Source organism: Mustela nigripes, chromosome 6 (assembly GCF_022355385.1).
Source record: "Mustela nigripes isolate SB6536 chromosome 6, MUSNIG.SB6536, whole genome shotgun sequence".
NCBI lineage: Eukaryota > Metazoa > Chordata > Mammalia > Carnivora > Mustelidae > Mustela > Mustela nigripes.
Window position 1 is genome coordinate 40348807 of NC_081562.1, and position 18154 is coordinate 40366960.

Consider the following 18154-nt stretch of genomic DNA (forward strand, 5'->3'; position numbering starts at 1 on the left):
AATAAAAAATAAAAACTACCAACATGCTTAATCTTAACCTTGGAGGAAGCTGTAACAATGTGAACACACTATGTTTCATATAGGTCTCATTTCATGTCTGTCTTCTTCATCTGTGCATCTCCGAAACTGTTTAACAAAGGTTTTCCATATAACTGGGGATCAACAAATATATTATGTGATTCAAAAGGCTTCCATATTATAAAAAGAAAGCATTATAGCTGATTTCAGTAACTTTACCCATAATGGTGATGCATGAAAATAAGAAATAAGATGACAGATCACTTCTATTAGAAATATAACCTTCCAATTTTCCATATTTACAGAAGAGTAAGTTCTATAGACAAATATTAACTGTTTTTGAAAACTAATTTTCCAAAGGAAAAAAAAAAAAAACCATGTGTTTAAAACCTCAATACATTAAGAGAAAACCTATTTTTTGGGGAAACATTTCAAAGGATAGTCATTTTTCTTGGGCCCTTCAATTTTCCAGTTCATATCAAGTAGGTTTACAAGAGGTATTAATTGAATCAAAAAATACTCAGTTATATGAGGTGCCTGGGTGGCTCAGTGGGTCAAGCCCCTGGTGTCTGCTTGGGTCATGATCTCAGGGTCCTGGGATCGAGCCCCGGATCGGACTCTTTGCTCAGCGGGGAGCCTGCTTCCTTCTCTCTCTCTTTCTGCCTTCCCCCTCCCTCTCTCTGTGTGTCTCTCTGCCTACTTGAGATCTCTGTTAAATAAATAAAATCTTTTAAAAAAGTACTCTGTTATAATTCCTCCGTTTACACAGACATACTCTCATTTGGGTGTTGGTAGGGCATTTTCATAACAGAACCATGACTTTGTTACTTAAAAAACAATATACAGTATGGAGGTCCCACAAGAAGTTAAAAATAGGGCTACCATATAATCCAGCAATTGCACTATGAGAGATTTACGCCAAAGATACAAATACTATGATCCAAAGAGGCACCTGCACCGCAGTGTTTATTGCAGCAATGTTCACAATAGCCAAACTATGGAAAGAGCCCAGACAGATGTCCATTGATGGATGAATGGATAAAGAAGAAGTGGGATTTGTACAATGGAATATTACTCAGCTATCAAAAAGGATGACCTCTTATACACACTGACTTGGATGGAACTGGAGGGTATTATGCTGAGTGAAATAAGTCAATCAGAGAAAGATAATTATCCACAATATATGTGTAATACAAGAGACAGAGCAGAGTACCACAGGGTAAGGGAAGGAAAACTGAATGGGAGGAAGTCAGAGAGAGAAATCATGAGAGACTTTTAACTATGAAAAAAAAAAAAAAAAACCTGAAGGTTGCTGGATGGGAGATGGGATAACAGGGTGATGGGCATTAAGGAGGGCATGTGATGTGACATGCACTGGGGGTTATATGCAACAGATGAGTAACTGAACTGTACATCTGAAACTAATGATGTACTATTTTATGTTGGCTAATTGAATTTAAATTAAAAAAAAAAAAAACCACATCAGGCATTACACAAGTAAGACATATCCCTGATTTGAATTTTTTCTTGGTAATCCTTCCTTCTTTCATTCTTTCTGAAGGATTTAAAAATCTGTAAGAACATGAATTTTATAGCTCCTTTAGAAATATTATACTACGGTTTGGGAGCTATCAATGTTAGGGGGTCATTTTGAAAGAATAATGTAAAATTTAAAAAATGATTTCCTAACAGTGTTATATCTAAACTTCAAAACTGTCAGCCAAGATGAATTTAAGAAGACCATAATAGACACAGGGAAGATTGGTACAAAAAGTTGGAACAAAACTTGTGAGGGTTACTGACAAAAAATGAATTACCTCTAACTATGAAAGTCAGAATAATTTTAGCCATGTTCAAATTCAATAAGTTGTAAAAGAATTCACATAAAAAAAAAGTCTCACAAAGCATTTCCTAATTCTTTGTCATTTCTACTGACAGCCTGCTTCTTTTCGTGTCGGCAAATTTGCATACTCGTGGCATTTACTTTAGGTTTCTACTATCCAAATTAATATTTCTAGACCATATTATTCCACCTTGCTCTAAAATAAGGTACTAAACTGTTACCAATGCATAGATAGGTGGCTTTCTCATAAGCACTTCAAATATAGAAAAAACTGACCATATATTAACTTCACCACTAAAACTCATGTTCCTTTTGTGCATGCTATGATGGCTAAAGGGAAAGACACCATCTATCTAGTCGATAATCTAGATACATCACTCCTTCTTGTCACTCACTACCCACCGCTACTATAAGATGGAGTCTGTTCAAATCTGTGAATCTGCATAATTATGCTCTAATTATGTCTGGAATTCACTGAAACATGATTTATAAAACTTATTTTTTATATTGTTCAAATCCTACTTTCTCAATGAACAGAAATACATACAATTCTACCATCAGAGTAATTACATACTTTCTGAAAAAAAAAAAAAAACAACCTTTTGGGGAAATATATATTTTTGTAGGTGTATAAGATATAAAAGTATATATCAAATATAATAAAAATACTGACTTTCATGCACCTGCTACCTGGCTTCAGAAATACAACATTTGCAGTTTCTTCAATATCCATATAGGTTTTTCCCACTCACATCCCCAAACCTCCCTTCTGGAGGCATCTACTGTCCTGGATTTCATTAGCTTTCCCCTACTTTTCTTCATGGTTTTGCCACATGGGCTTGTATTCCTAAAAATATACTGTTTAGTATCTCCTGGATTTGAACTTTATATAAATCGAGTCACACTATGCATAATCTTTTTTAACTTCTTTCCTTCACCCAAAATTAATTTTTGCAATTATTTATCTTCATGTGTATCATTGCATTACTCATTTTATAGTTTTATTATTCTGTTTTACAAATATACTGGTTGATTAATCCATTTGACTATTACAGACATTTGAGTTGTGTTTTGTCTTTGTGCTGCCACGAACACTTGCGTACCGACAATTTCTTGTGCTCAAAAGCAAGAACTTAACTAAGATCTAGATCTAGAAAGGAAATCACTGGGTCATAAGAGACATATACCTATATTTAGCCTTACTAGTCACTGATAAACAGTTTTTAAAAGAGTTTCAGAATAAACACCTACTAGTCTCATTTTGGTTTGGTTTACAAATTCCAGATTACCAAGCAGGTTGATTATATTTTCACTTCGTTATAAGCCATTTATGTTTTATCGGTGTTGGTTTAAATGTTTAAAAATGCTGACTTTATTAGAAAGACTCCATTTCAAAATTTTCAAGCAGATTGTTTGTGCAATCTGTAATCATGTGTAACCAGTTGTGATGCTTTCTAAGTGATATAAATATATATGACCAAGTAAATACAATAACCCATCAAAAGAAAGGTCTGTTTATATCTTTTGCTCATTTTAAAAGTAGTATTCAGTTTTTAAAATTTTAATTCCAATCTAGTTAACATGTAGTGTGTTACACTAGTTTCAGGTGTACAACACAGTGATTCAATACTTCTATACATTACTCCGTGCTCATCATGATAAGTGTACTCTTTTTTCTTTTATCCATTTGACCCATCCCCCTGCCTACCGCCCCTCTGGCAACCACCAATTCTCTATACTTAATAGTCTGTTTCTTAATCTGTTTCTCTCTCTCTCTCATCTTTCCTTTGTTCATTTGTTTTGTTTCTTAAATTCCACATATGAGTGAAATCATATGGTATTTGCCTTTCTCTGTTTTACTTACTTTCTCTTGCTCATTTTTCTATTGGATTCAATGCTATGTTCTGTTTTCCTTTTTTCTTTGCTCATTGATACTAATCCTTTATTAGTTACATGTGTTGCAGTTATTTGTGGCTTCTATAGGGTTTTATCCTGACACTTTTCTCCTGCTTATTTTTATGTGAAATTCATTTTTCTGAATAAAAAGAAACAATGCAGATACCTTTCCAACTTGACACAGTAACTGCCTCTATTGTTTTTGTATATTGTTTTAAAAAGCAGTCATTAGCTTTTTGAGATTTTTGGATTCTGTTTCCATCTCTCACTTTCTTCCAGACTGTCATGTTCACCTTCGTTGCCAATTTTTTTTTTTCAATTTGCTCCTGCTCCCAGAAGATGTCTCTTAGTGTGGGGTCCTGTCCTGAAAGGGGGTTGTCGTTAGGCACCTAAATAAACTAGTTCATAGGAACTAGACTGTTCTATTCTGTTCAGACATGACCTTCTGCCTTTATTCTCTCTTTTGGTCAAGGGGTCAAAAGCCCTTCCAGCTTCAGCTGCCAACTTCAAATGCTCTGTGAGTTTTCTAGTCAGTTTTCTGACTATGTTGGGTTCTTCTGTTCTTGTTACCAGATGCCCCAGTGCCTATCTCTGTTTCCTCTGAAACAGACAGTGATCCCCTCCTTTGGCTCTTGGATGTCTGTCCTCAGCTGTTTACTTGGGGGCTGAGATGATACTTTGTCATCAGCTTTTATGTGTGAACAATGATTGTGATTTTTTTTGGTTGTGCTGGCTGGTTGCTTTTTCTGTTTTCGTGGGGATTTGGAAAGATTCAAAACCTAGGCTTGCACCATAACTTATTAGAATTCTGCGTTTTTACATTCAAATTTCATGTCAGCCACTATATGTTACAATTCACTTTCTTTCTTCTTTTTTTTTTTTTTTTAAAGATTTTACTTATTTGACAGAGAGAGAGACAGCCAGAGAGGGAACACAAGCAAGGGGAGTGGCAGAGGGAGAAGCTGGCTTCGGAGCTTGATCCCAGGATCCTGGGACCATGACCTTAGGCCAAAGGCAGATGCTTAATGACTGAGCCACCCAGGCACCCCACAATTAGCTATTTTTTAATGACATGAACACACAGGCTTTTCTTTTCTTTTTTTTTTTTTTTAAACCTTCAAAGGCACAATCATTCAGCATCTTCTTTTTGATGAACACAGATAATATTAACTACTGTCCCCTAGATCATACATGCTAGCTTAAAAAAAAAAACAAAACAAAAACTATACTAATAATGACTGATGGCTGTGAAGCTCTGTTCTTTTGTAAAAAATTAACTCCTAGGAGAGAAATGTGTACATGTAGACATGTTGACAGTCTCACAGGGTCAGCATGTCACAATGACGGAGAGTACAGACTGGAGACAGAATGCTGGGTTCAAGTCCAGCACTGCCTGTTTTAAGAAATTTTAAATTCCCAGAAACTGGTTCATTTTCTGAGTTCCATTTAAAGTCACTTAAACTATTCATGCTTCCACTGCTTCACTGGTAAAATGGAGATAATAATGATAGATTTACCTCTTACAGTTAACGGTGAGACATAAATGAGTCAACAAATGTCAAAGGCATAGAATGCTGTCTAGCACAGAGTAAGTGCCATGTCCGTGTTGGCTTGTCCTATCATCTCTCTTTCCAATAGGACCACCACCTCCACCAAACATAAATCTCCCGTCTTGAATATGAAAGGAGTAGAAGCATTACAATTAGGAGTCTTTGGTTTGTCACATATATTCTTTCACCCCAACACTTTAACCTGCCCTTCCCAATGGTACACATGCTTCACACCATCAAGTTTACTAAGGGTGAATGGAGGGAGAATCGAGGGAGAAGAAGGATAAAAGTATTCACCTTCTTTTGTAAAAAGGCCACTTCTCAGAATTAAATTACTTTGTGTTCGGGCCATATGACTTAAAGTAGAATTTTAGGTTATGTTCTGACTTAACTATTTATACCATGACACCTGCAGATCACTTCAATTGCCACCCAATTAAAAAATGTAACTTTCTCCCCAATTTTCCATCACGTTCCTTTTTTATTTCATAAATGGAGGTGTTTTCAGAGACTCATTATAAGTAAGAGGGCTTCTTCTGACTAAATCCTAATTACTGGCAGATTCACATTCCCAAGTGTTTAAAGTACTTTCAGAAAGAGAAGAAAAAGATAAGTCTTTCTATGCTTCAGGAAATTCTGAATTCTCAGAATGCCGATTAACTAGTTTTCTGAGTTCTAAGGCGCATGAGAAAGTGAAACTCCATTCCCATTCCCTTCATGACATTCCTTGTGGTTACATGAGGAAAAAAATCTTAAACACCTTCATTCATTACTGTGTCTTTTGAGCTCTTTGTCCCTTTAATCACTGAAACATACTTATAAAAATTGGGAACAGAAAATTAACTTTGTGACTCAATTTTTTCATGAACCGTAGCACAGACATTTCAATGCCCTTTTTTCCTCACTTTAAACATCATCAAATTAAAATCCCCCCTGGGATATCTCTAACCCTCTCATCTTCCCTCCTTTTAATTCTGGGCTGAGGTACTGGGCTACATCCTAGAGATGTCAATGATTTTCTGTGTAAACTGGTGAGCAATGAAGCACAACAGTCCTAAGCACGGTGAGTTACGACCAGTCATATCATCTGCTGACCATGCCTACTCACCTCCCATGCAGGGGACAGAACTGCCACCAGGAACACTTTAAATTCCAGTGTTCCTGGACTCTGCCACAGGAAAGAGAAAATGCCAAATGCTCAACAGGTCACCATCACCAGGGGAAGCTTTCATATAGGATTTGTGGGTTTTTTAGTTTTTCTTTAAATATACTGGATGTGAATGATACCATAAAACACATGGACCACTGATGCATATTTAAATAGGCTCATTCAACCCAAGACTTTATTTGAAAGACTGGTAGGGAACAAAACTGAACAGAAGTCTGAACTGGGTTTCCACTGAAGCAGGAAACAAGTAGGAAGGACAATGGACGTGACTTTATTATTATTATTATTTTATTCTTATTTCTCATGAATGAATTCAGCAGAAATTACCCAGATCTCATCAAACAACTTCCTCTTCCTTCTAGGCATAAAGCTGTACCATATTTGCTGGCCTTTCTTCTAATTAGATGTGGCCATTCAGCTGTTTTGAATAAGGGAATGTGTGTAGAAGTTATCTGCACCTCTCGTAAGCCTTGTACATATGAAATACTCTCACACCAAGATTCTTCGTCTCTTTTGCCACCTGCTTATTGAATGCCAATGCTCAGGGTGATCCTGGGATTGTAACAGAATTATTCACTTCAGTCTTGTTCTCTGAGAGACTATATGGTGGACATTCCCAACTGAAGGACAGAAATAACAGCGAGGGTTTTATTTGAAGGAGAAATCAACTCTGGGTTAAGTTACAAGATTTTGAGATTTCTTGCTTACAGAAGTAACTGTTAACTAATACAGCAGGAATCCTGGAAAATACAAAATGTTTCTGAGTATCGGTACGCCTGTAATATATATTATTATATATAGAACTCAGCTGTTTTTAAACACTGCCTTAAGAAAAAACTACTAATCTAAGAATGTATACACACATACTTACTTACAAGCGTGTATGTATTAGTTACGCATTCACTGAACAAATGAGCACCTATGAAAATATAAAAAACACTAGCAAGGGGGTCATGTGGTATCTTGCCTATATTGCTCACTCCTGCACCCACAGCCCCAAAATGCTGCCTGGCATACAGGGTGAACTCAGAAATATATTTTGGATACACATTTTACCTCAGGATCTTTCTCTCAATTCTTTTCCCGGAAGTCCACACATCTCCCACAATTTCCACTATCTTCTTCTATAGGAGACCACACTCGCCATCATATCTCTACCCTGAAAACTACTGCTTTTCCAACTTATACCACAATGTCATCCACTCTATGTTTCTAACTCTGCACTCATCATCTCCCATCTGCTTTCTCAAAAAAGAAAAAAAAAAAAAAAAGCCTCTTTTTCTGCCTATTTTCTCTAAAGCTATAATTTCCCCTTTCTGGCGCTTAGAAAATGGGCATCTTATCTGAATTCACTGCCTCTCTTAAGCCCTTATGAGTAGCGTCTATCACTTTGTCTGTAAATTTCTCCTTCGTAGTATCTCCCATATCAGTTTTTCCGCTCCTTTCATCCCCATCAAGGCTACGCCCATCTTTCTGGCTTATGGACCTTGGACCTCAAGTTCTGCAGCAGTGTCTGAAATCTACCATCAGAGCGTCTCCTCTCAATACATTTTGCAGATTTCCCCTGAGGGGGGCTTTCAGAAATCATCTTCATGACCTCTTCTGTGTGGCTACTAAATAATCTTAAGAAACAGTGATTTCCACTGCTTAGAGTACACAGTTTAAATTTCTAAGCATAATGTTATTGAGGCCTGTCACAATAGACCCTATCTCTCAAAATTAAATATTCAGATTCCATGACTCTCGATTAAAGGAAAGGTCAGTGAATGTCCTCTAATCCAACTGTCCCTCTGATTCTAAAAATTATATTTTAGTCAAGTTCACTGGATGACATTCTTTCTACAATATCTCTCCTTTTCTTACAGATATTCTCTTAATACATTTCCCTCCTCTATAGCTATTTAAATTAAACTATTTCCTTTTCTTATCCACTCCTTTCTATCTCATGCCTGGATTTAACACTTTCTCTTTCTTCTGAACTTTTAGCTAAGTTTTTATCTGTACAAAACTTTTGAAATTACTCACACATTGCATTGTCAATGTCCATTGATTTCTGATTTAAATTGCTCCCAAGATATGCATGTTTTCTCTCCTCAGATAAGCATTTTCTGTGTATATAAATAAATAGTCAATCTTCATTATTCACAAACTCCATATTTACAAATTTGCTTACTTGCTAAAATTTGCAAATCAATAACTGCAACACTTCCATGATCATTCACAGACAGGTGCAGAACAGCAATTGGAGTTGCCCGTGAGGACATTCCCAGCTGAGGTCAAATAAATAAGGTGACATTCTCCCTTCTTGATTTGGCTCCCTTACTGTCAATGTCTCCTTTTTACAGGCTCTTTAGAGCCATATTTTCTGCATTTTTGTGCTCCCTGTTGGAGATTCTGCTGCTTAAAATGCCCCCTCAACTGTAGTCTTGAGGTATTCTTGTGTCCCAAAGTGTAGGAAGGCTGTGGTGTGTCTCGTAAAAAACTATGACTTAGATAAACTTCATGTAGGCATGAATTACAGTGCTGTGAAGGCATGAGCTCAATGTTAATGAGCCTATAATATGTATTAATTCACAAATAAGGTGGCTTTAAATTTAAATACACATAAAAAAAGATTATATTCTGATGAGTTGATAAAAATGTTGTGACCCAAAGCTCACAGGAACTATGTCTGTATTTCCCCTAGGAGCAATGGTTCAATATTCACTAATTCAGTATATGTGGTGACTACTACAGATAAGGAGATTGACTGCCTGTGTGTGTGTGAGTGTGTGTCTGTCTGTCTGTGTGTATATTCTATGTATATGTATATATGTGTGTATACATTAATATGTGCATGTGTATCTGTGTATATAAATATGCTATATTTATGTATATAATTAAATCTTTATTCAGGGGCATGGAAGAGGTCCCCCTGTAGTTCACCTGCTTGCTGTGCCCTGGCTCGGAGAGCAGTCATCAAACCGTGCTGCAATTCATGATTTATGGCAACATCAAGCTGAGAGCCCACTCCTAGGTTAACTGATTGCAGCCAGCTCCCTTGCTCTAGTGCCTGGGAACTCTGATGCAGTCAGGCACCCCAATCTTCCTGTGGCCCCAAGAATCCTGAAACCACAGTGTCCCACCTAGCATTCCACCCGACTTTGCCACCTGACTCATGAACAATTACTCAGCAAATTCAAATCAAAACCACAGTGAGATACCACCTCACACCAGAATGGCTAAAATTAACAAGACAGGAAACAACAGGTGTTGGCGAAGATTCAGAGAAAGGGGAACCCTCATACACTACTGGTGGGAATGCAAGCTGCGGCAGCCACTCTGGAAAACAGTATGGAGGTTCCTCAAAACATTGAAAATAGAGCTACCCTAAGACCAAGCAACTAAACTACTAGGTATTTACCCCAAAGATACAAATGTAGTGATCCAAAGAGGAATCTGCACCCCAATGTTTATAGCAGCAATGTCTACAATAGCTAAACCATGGAAAGAGCCCAGAAGTCCATCAACAGATGAATGGATAAAGAAGATGTTGTGTATATATACAATGGAATACTATGCAGCCATCAAAACAAATGAAATCTTGCCATTTGTAACTACATGGATGGAACTAGAGGGCATTATGCTGAGCGAAATAAGTCAATCAGAGAAAGAAAATTGTCATCTGATCTCACTGATATGTGGCATTTAAGAAACAGAAGCAGAAGATCATAGGGCAAGGGAAGGAAAAATAAATCAAGATGAAATCAGAGAGGTAGACAAGTCATAAGAGACTCCTAACCGTAAAGATAAAGTGAAGGTTGCTGGAGGGAAGGGGTGTAAGGGGATGGGGTAACTGGGTGAAGGGCATTAAGGAGGACAGGTGATGTGATGAGCACTGGGTGTTATGTAAGACTGATGAGGGGTGCCTCGGTGGCTCAGTCGTTAAGCGCCTGCCTTTGGCTCAGGTCATGATCCCAGGGTCCTGGGACCGAGCCCCACACTGGGCTCTCTGCTCAGCAGGGAGCCTGCTTCCTCCTCTCTCTGACTGCCTCTCTGCCTACTTGTAATCTCTGTCTGTCAAAAAAACAAAAAAATAAAAAACAAAAACAAAAAAAAAAACCACATATGCTCTCACTTAAAGTGATGAAGAAAGAAAAGAGGAGGAGATAGGAGTGAGAGTAGAAACAGTGGGTGAGAAAAGGGAGAGACAGGAGAAAAAGTTCATGCTTTCAAAAGTGTAGCTCCTGTGCTGCCCAAACTGGGTATCTCACCCCCAGATGGTATTTAATATGGACCAAAATGATAACAATAACATCTACAAGTTAGTGTGATTATTAATGATAATAAATGGAATTATGATGCTGATGACAAATTGACTCAACTCTCATACTGTGACAGGCTTTGAGTAAGTACAATTTTGTGGGTTATTTCCTTAATTCCTAATAATTTTGTGGAGATTCTGCAATTTCATCCTTATTACAGAAAACAAAGAGTTTGGGCAAATTAAGCCCCCATGGCATCCACAGACAGCAAATTGTAGAAAGGAATTTAAATTAGACTCTGACTCCAGCAGCATCTCAACTACCTCCTACCCTAACTGACCGCAATCTGTCTCCCGAATTCTAAACTGTTGGAATTTAGGCATCTGGGAAGGAGCACATATGAAAGCACTGGATATGGGGACATCACAGCAGAGCTATACATCGAAAGGTCTTCTGTAATTTTTTTTTTTTTTTTTTTTTTAGGTCTGTCTCCTTTCAAATAACATTTTCCTTTTTCTTTTCTTTTCTTTCATGAAGGATGTCAGGAAGGTTACTCATATAGAAGAATGCTTTTTGATACTGGTTCTCTCAGATGTATAAGGACAAAAAGTAGGTCAAATCCCTAAATTTAGCATTTTGGGAAATCATGAAAATTATAAACTTGATTTGGGAAGCTTTTCCTTGCATTACAGAGCCAAGGTTTTGAAGCCAGATGTATGTGACTTCTAATGCAAGTCTCCCTTTTCCTTAGCATTATACAATCGTGGCTAGTTAGGATAAGGTTTTGTATCTGTAAGGAATTATAATTATTTATAGAAGTAGCTTTAATAGAGTATCCTATTGCCTCCACTGGGGCTTATTTTCAGATTGGGCTGAATATTCCACATTGCCAAAATCTTTAAGAGTTTTATAATCACAATATTTTTTGCAGATTACAATAGAAAACAGAAGAAAAACAAAGGCTATGATTTAAAAAATAAATCTGATACCATCAAAAGAGATTGAAAATCTCAATTTTAAAACGATTTTCCCTCAAGTTAGATTGGAGGTGCATAACTGAAGAAAGCTAGAAAATATCTGTCTTCAAAGAAGTTAGAGGCAGTTTTGACAAACCAAATTGAAAAAATAAAATCCAGCAGCCCTGCAAAACTCCTCCTGTCCCCTTCCCACGTCTTTTACTACAAAATCTGTGACTTAAGAATTGTGTGAAAATCACTCCAAAAAGCACAGGGCACATTTGGTTCTCTCAACTAACAACAGAAAGATTTAAGGGCCTACAATGAAAAGATTTTATAGAAGTTTTAGATATTTTACTCTTCATGAATGAGCAGAAGAGAAGGTCTGATATATCTCCAAACAACCTTCGATTTTTCATGAGTTCTAATGACTTTGTGAGCTGACAGAATGACTTTTTCTCTAGCTCATGCATCTTAGTAGAACATTCCCTGTGTGTGTAATGTTGGTAGAGACCAAGGCCACTTACCCACTATTGATGTCATCAGCCCTGAGACTTTTCCCAAGGATATCACCGTCACTCATATATCCACCAACGTCGACTTCAGAAGACATGTCCAGGTCACTGCTTGCTTTCTCACTCATGTCAATTTGGGATATGTTTCCCAGTCGAGAGACAGCTGCTCGACGGAGAGGTGTTGTGTACATGAACCTCGAGGGGTCTGTGTGGATGAATCGGCTGGTACCACTGCGAGGGTAGCCAGCCCCCAGGGAGGGAGCATCTCCAGCCTGAAGTCGAGGACATGCCTGACCCAACCTCCAGGTCATGGGAGTGGGTCGGCTTGTCAGGTTGGGTATGGTCCTTCCATTCACTTCTGTTGTCACAGTGCTGTCAAATGTTGTCTCCAGGGTGCTGGCAAACAAATGAAGAAAGAACTATACTCGGATTCACTTGGGATCATAGACCAAAAATACATGAAGACAGGAAAGGCTAGAGCTGAGTCATTTCTTAGAAGTATGTCATTTTCATGAAAGTCAAATTATACTTTCATGATGAGATGCGAAACACCTCTGCAGATGTCAGCATGTGAGATGGGGCATTCATTAGAAGATTGTTGTTTTGCTTTTTTGCTTTTGAAAGAAAGGTCATTGTCACATTGTAGATAAAGCAAAATTGTGTTTCACAGTTTCAACCAACCCTTCACCTAACCCCAATGGCTTGCCAGAACTATTCTGGAAGTTAAGACCAATTATGTTTCAGAGTCTCTCTGTACCCCCCCATCCCCACTCCTGCCCCAGATGCATTTCAACTGCAACTTCTGCCCACTGTTCTTTGTCACAGGCACGGAAATCTACTTGGTTGTGATGGTGATAATTTCAGTAGCTATTTTAATTTGAAAGGGATACTCTATAGAAGAAGAGATGGATGGGAGAAAAAAGTCCCAGGGTATATGCTAAGAAGTAGCCAGCTGAATGTCATGTAAAATTTAAGTGAGAAAATAGTAAGGGGAAATTAAATTTTTTCTTTATTCTTATAAGATGTTAAGTTCTTGATAGTCATTTTTTTTCTTTATTGGCCCAACAATATATAGAATTGAGAAAAAAACCTGTGGCTTATCTGGGTCCCACGAAGACTGGACATAGTCTCCTCTAAATTTTGCCTCAAATCTGCTATGTTTTTAACTGTTCTCATTCTTCTTGTTTCAGGGTCTTCACCTGGAAAAGTAACATAATATATTTGCCAGTCAAGTCATTTACTGATCTCAGAATAACTGCATACATAGATAAGTAATATAAATTCTTCTCCTTAAAAATATAACAATAGGTAGGAAATTCCAAATGGCTACTCTCTGAAAAGTGTAATTCTTCTTTCTACATTCACATTCAATAAAATGTGAATAGAAACAAATGTATCATTACAAGTAATAACTGATGAGGAGTGATGATAATACAATAATACTTTGTAGATCCATGACCTTAATCATTGCGAAGTGACAGTGATTAATTCAGTAATATACTATTTAGTACTCCACATTATTGAGCTTAATTTAAAAATCTGAAATTATTTGGAACCTAATTAATCTCATAATTACCTATTTCTAGGTCTAGTCAGGAGAGTAAGATAAACTTACCTTATAGCAATTACACATTTGGGCTCTGGGGAATAAGACAGAGGTCTTTTCTTACAGAGGCAATAGCATTATAAGTCTTCTATTAACATTGCGTGGCTATATTTTTAAATAAAAATATGTTGATTTTTCTACACTTTCTACAGGGACTCACAAAATACCCCTGTGACACCAGAGTGCCAATAAAGTCCCCAGCATCTAAACCCAGCATGAGTTTAATACGCATGAAACCCACAGGTTTCCAATGTGACAAATGCTGGCCTTGCTCAACCACCACCTCTCTTTGAGATGCAGAGGTACCATTAAATGAGTTTGATTATGGACATGTAATACTTCCAAGCCAGTGGCCACCTGAAACTGGTCTATTTGGAGACTGAAAAGAACATGGGGACACAATAGAGGAAGTAGAGAATTTAAAAAAAAAAAAAAAGAAAGATGAGGGGTAGGAGTCAAGATGGCAGAGGATTAGCAGACTGAGATGATGTTAGGTCACAGGAGTTCAGCTAGGTAGATATCAAAGCATTCCTAACACCGACAACCCAACAGGAGATCGAAAAGAAGAGCAGCAATTGTAGAAACAGAAAATGGACCACTTTCTAAAAGGTAGGATGTGTGGAGAAGTGAATCTGAAGGGACGGGAAGAGAGGCTGTGGAAGGAAGGGCCAGCTCCCGACAAGTGACAGAGCAAAAGTCTGCTCCAGACTGGGTGGCTCAGTGGATTAAGCCTCTGCCTTCAGCTCAGGTCGTGATCTCAGGGTCCTGGGATCGAGCCCCACATTGGGCTCTCTGCTTGGCAGCGAGTCTGCTTATACCCCCCGCCCCATCTGCTGCTCTGCTTACTTGTGATCTCTGTCAAATAAATAAATAAAATCTTTTAAAAAAAAAAAAAGTCTGCTCCACCGAGGGACATCATTCCAGAGTCCAACCAGGGGTGGAGCCCTCAAAGGGACAGTGTGGTCTCAGGTGCTGTGAGGTCACAGAAGGATCGGAGGTGTCTGAGTGTAGCAGAGCACACAGGTATCAGAATGGGGAAGCCAGCTACAGAGATGGAGCTGAGGAGCAGATTCTCAGCTCAGAGTTACCTTAAACTGTGATCCATGGCATAGTCAGGCCCTGCTTTTTGAGCAGGGACCCCATAAATGGCAGATCTGGGGAGACCCAACTTCCTTCTCTGGAGGCAGGAATCTTCTGTGTTTGGAGAATCCAAACGGGGCTGTGTGCCAGAGACTGAAATGTTCGGTCACTTGGAGCAAAGCTGGAGGCCAGGGAGACAGGAATGACTGACTGCTTTTCTAGGAGGGCTCACTGAGGAGTGGGGAACCAAGCTCTCAGCTAATCCGGGCCAGAGATTGGGAGGCCACCATTTGCATTCCCGTCCTCCAAAGCTCTATGGAAAACATTCAGGGAACAAGAGTTCCCAAGAACAAACCTGATCAGATTACTTAAGCTGGCCCCTGGCAAGGGGGGCACAGTTGGACCTAGGGCAAAGACATCTGAGAATCACTAAAACAGGTCCCTCCCCCAGAAGATCAGCAAGAACATCCAGCCAAGACCCAGCTCACTGCTGAAGGAGAATAGCAGAATTCCAGAGGAAGGGAAAGCAAAGAATGGAATTCATGGCTTTCTCCCCATGATTCTTTAGTCTTGCAAAGTTGATTAAATTTTAAATTTTTTCTTATTCTAAGTTTTTTTTAACTTTCCTATTTCCTATTTAACTTTTATTAACTAGTTTATCTTAACAATACCTTTCTTAAAAAGACCAAACTTTTAAAATCTCCATTATTACAGTCATATTTCATTCTTCATTGGATCTAACTTTATTTTTTGTATACATATAGGGTTTTATCTTCTAAAAAATTTTTGGCATAATATTTCTTCTAATACATCAAAATATACCCTAAATATAGCACAGGGTATTGTTCTAGTCTCCAGCCTGAGCACATTCTCTCCACTTTCTTTTTCCAACCAAATTATCAATTCCTGTTTTAGAAATTTTTAAAAATTTTCATCTTTACAGTCATAGTCAATCCCTTCGTCATTTTAACCTTATTTTTGTATATATACAAGTTTTTCTTTCTTTAAAATTTTAGGAGGTACTCTCTTCTAAGGGACCAAAATATACCCAAAATATAGTTTAAAAAATTAAAGAAAAATCAATTTTCACATATATATATACGCGTATATATATAAATTTATATATATATATAAACTATATAAACCAATATATATATATATATATACGCATATATATATATATGTGAAAATTGATTTTTCTTTAATTTTTTAAAACTTCTTTTTACCCCCCTCACTTATCCCCCCAATTTTGGTTCTCTTCTGATTTGGTTGGTATACATTTTCCTGGCAACTTTAACACCCTTTTACTACTTTGTTCTCTCACTCATATATTCTTATCTGGATAAAATGACAGGGTGGAAAAATCACCACACACAAAAAAAGAACAAGAGGCAGTATTGAAGGCTATGGACCTAATCGATACAGACATTGGCAATATGTCAGATCCAGAGTCCAGAATGATGATTCTCAAGGTGTTAGCTAGGCTCGAAAAAGGCATGGAAGATATCAGAGAAACCCTGTCTGGGGAAATAAAAGCCCTTTCTGGAGAAATAGAAGAACTAAAATCTAAACAGGTTGAAATAAAAAAGCTATTAATGAGGTGCAATAAAAAATGGAAGCTCTTACTGCTACAACAAATGAGGCAGAAGAGAGAATTAGTGATATAGAAGACCAAATGATGGAGAATAAAGCAGCTAAGCAAAAGAGACAAACAAGTACTGGACCATGAGGGGAGAATTTGCAAGATAAGTGATATCATAAGATGAAACAATATTAGAATAATTGGGATTCCAGAAGAAGAAGAAAGAGAGAGGGGGGCAGAAGGTATACTGGAGCGAATTATAATAGAGAATGTCCCTAATATGGCCAAGGGAACAAACATCAAAACCCAGGAGGCACACACAACCCCCATCAAAATCAATAAAAATAGGTCCATACCCCGTCATCTAATAGTAAAACTAGCAAGTATTAGTGACAAAGAGAAAATCCTGAAAGCAGCCCAAGACAATAGTCTGTAACATACAATAGTAAAAATATGAGATTGGCAGCACACTTATCCACAGAGACCTGGCAGGCCAGAAAGAACTGGCATTATATATTCAGAGCACTAAATGAGAAAAACATGCAGTCAAGAATACTATATCCAGCTAGGCTATCATTAAAAATAGAAAGAGAGACCAAAAGATTCCAGGACAAACAAAAACTTAAAGATTTGTATACACCAATCCAACCCTACAGGAAATATTGAAAGGGTTCCTCTAAGCAAAGAGAGTGTGAAAGTAGTAGACCAGAGAGGAATGGAGACAATATACAGTAACAGTCACCTTATAGGCAATACAATGGCACTAAATTCATATCTTTCAATAGTTACCCTGAATGTAAATGGGCTAAATGCCCCATTCAAAAGACACAGGTATCAAAATGGATTAAAAAAAAAAAAGCCATCAATATGCTGTCTACAAGAAACTCATTTTAGACCCAAAGACACCTCCAGATTTAAAGTGAGGGGGTGGAAAACCATTTACCATGCTAATGGACATCAAAAGAAAGCTGCGCTGGCAATCCTTATATCAGATACATTAGATTTTAAGTCAAAGACTATACTAAGAGATGAGGAAGGACACTATATCGAACCCAAAGGATCTGTCCAACAAAGAGATATAACAATTTTAAATATCTATGCCCCTAACATAAGAGCAGCGAACTATATAAACCAATTAATAACAAAATCAAAGAAACACATCAACAATAATACAATAATAGTACGGAACATTAACATCCCCCTCACTGAAACGGACAGATCATCCAAGTAAAAGATCAACAAGGAAATAAAGGCCTTAAATGACACACTGGACCAGGTGCACATCACAGTATATTCGGAACATTCCATCCCAAGCAATAGAAAAACCCACAGCAAATATCATTCTCAATGGAGAAAAACTAAGAGTTTTTCCGCTAAGTTCAGGAACAAGGCAGGGATATCCATTATCACCACTGCTATTCAACATAGTATCAGAAGTCCTAGCCTCCTCAATCAGACAACAAAAACAACAACAAAATTAAAGGCAGCCAAATCAGCAAATAAGGAGTCAAACAATCACTCTTTGCAGATGAAATGATACTTTATGTGGAAAACCTAAAAGACTCACTCCAAAACTGGAATTCAGTAATGTGTCAGGATATAAAATCAGTGCACAGAAATCAGTTGCATTTCTATACACCAACAACAAGACAGAAGAAAGAGAAATTAAGGAGTCAATCCCATTTACAATTACACC

General features: G+C 37.6%; 1 protein-coding gene across 1 annotated transcript in view; it reads right to left on the minus strand.

Moving 5' to 3' along the window:
• NAV3 (neuron navigator 3) overlaps positions 1-18154 on the minus strand; it is a 371014-nt gene that overhangs the window by 151137 nt on the left and 201723 nt on the right. Inside the window, exons 10-11 of the mRNA XM_059402414.1 lie at positions 13281-13389; positions 12203-12586 (exon numbers count right to left, since the gene is read on the minus strand). Coding sequence (XP_059258397.1) covers positions 12203-12586; positions 13281-13389 — 493 coding nt within the window. The remainder of the gene's footprint in view (positions 1-12202; positions 12587-13280; positions 13390-18154) is intronic.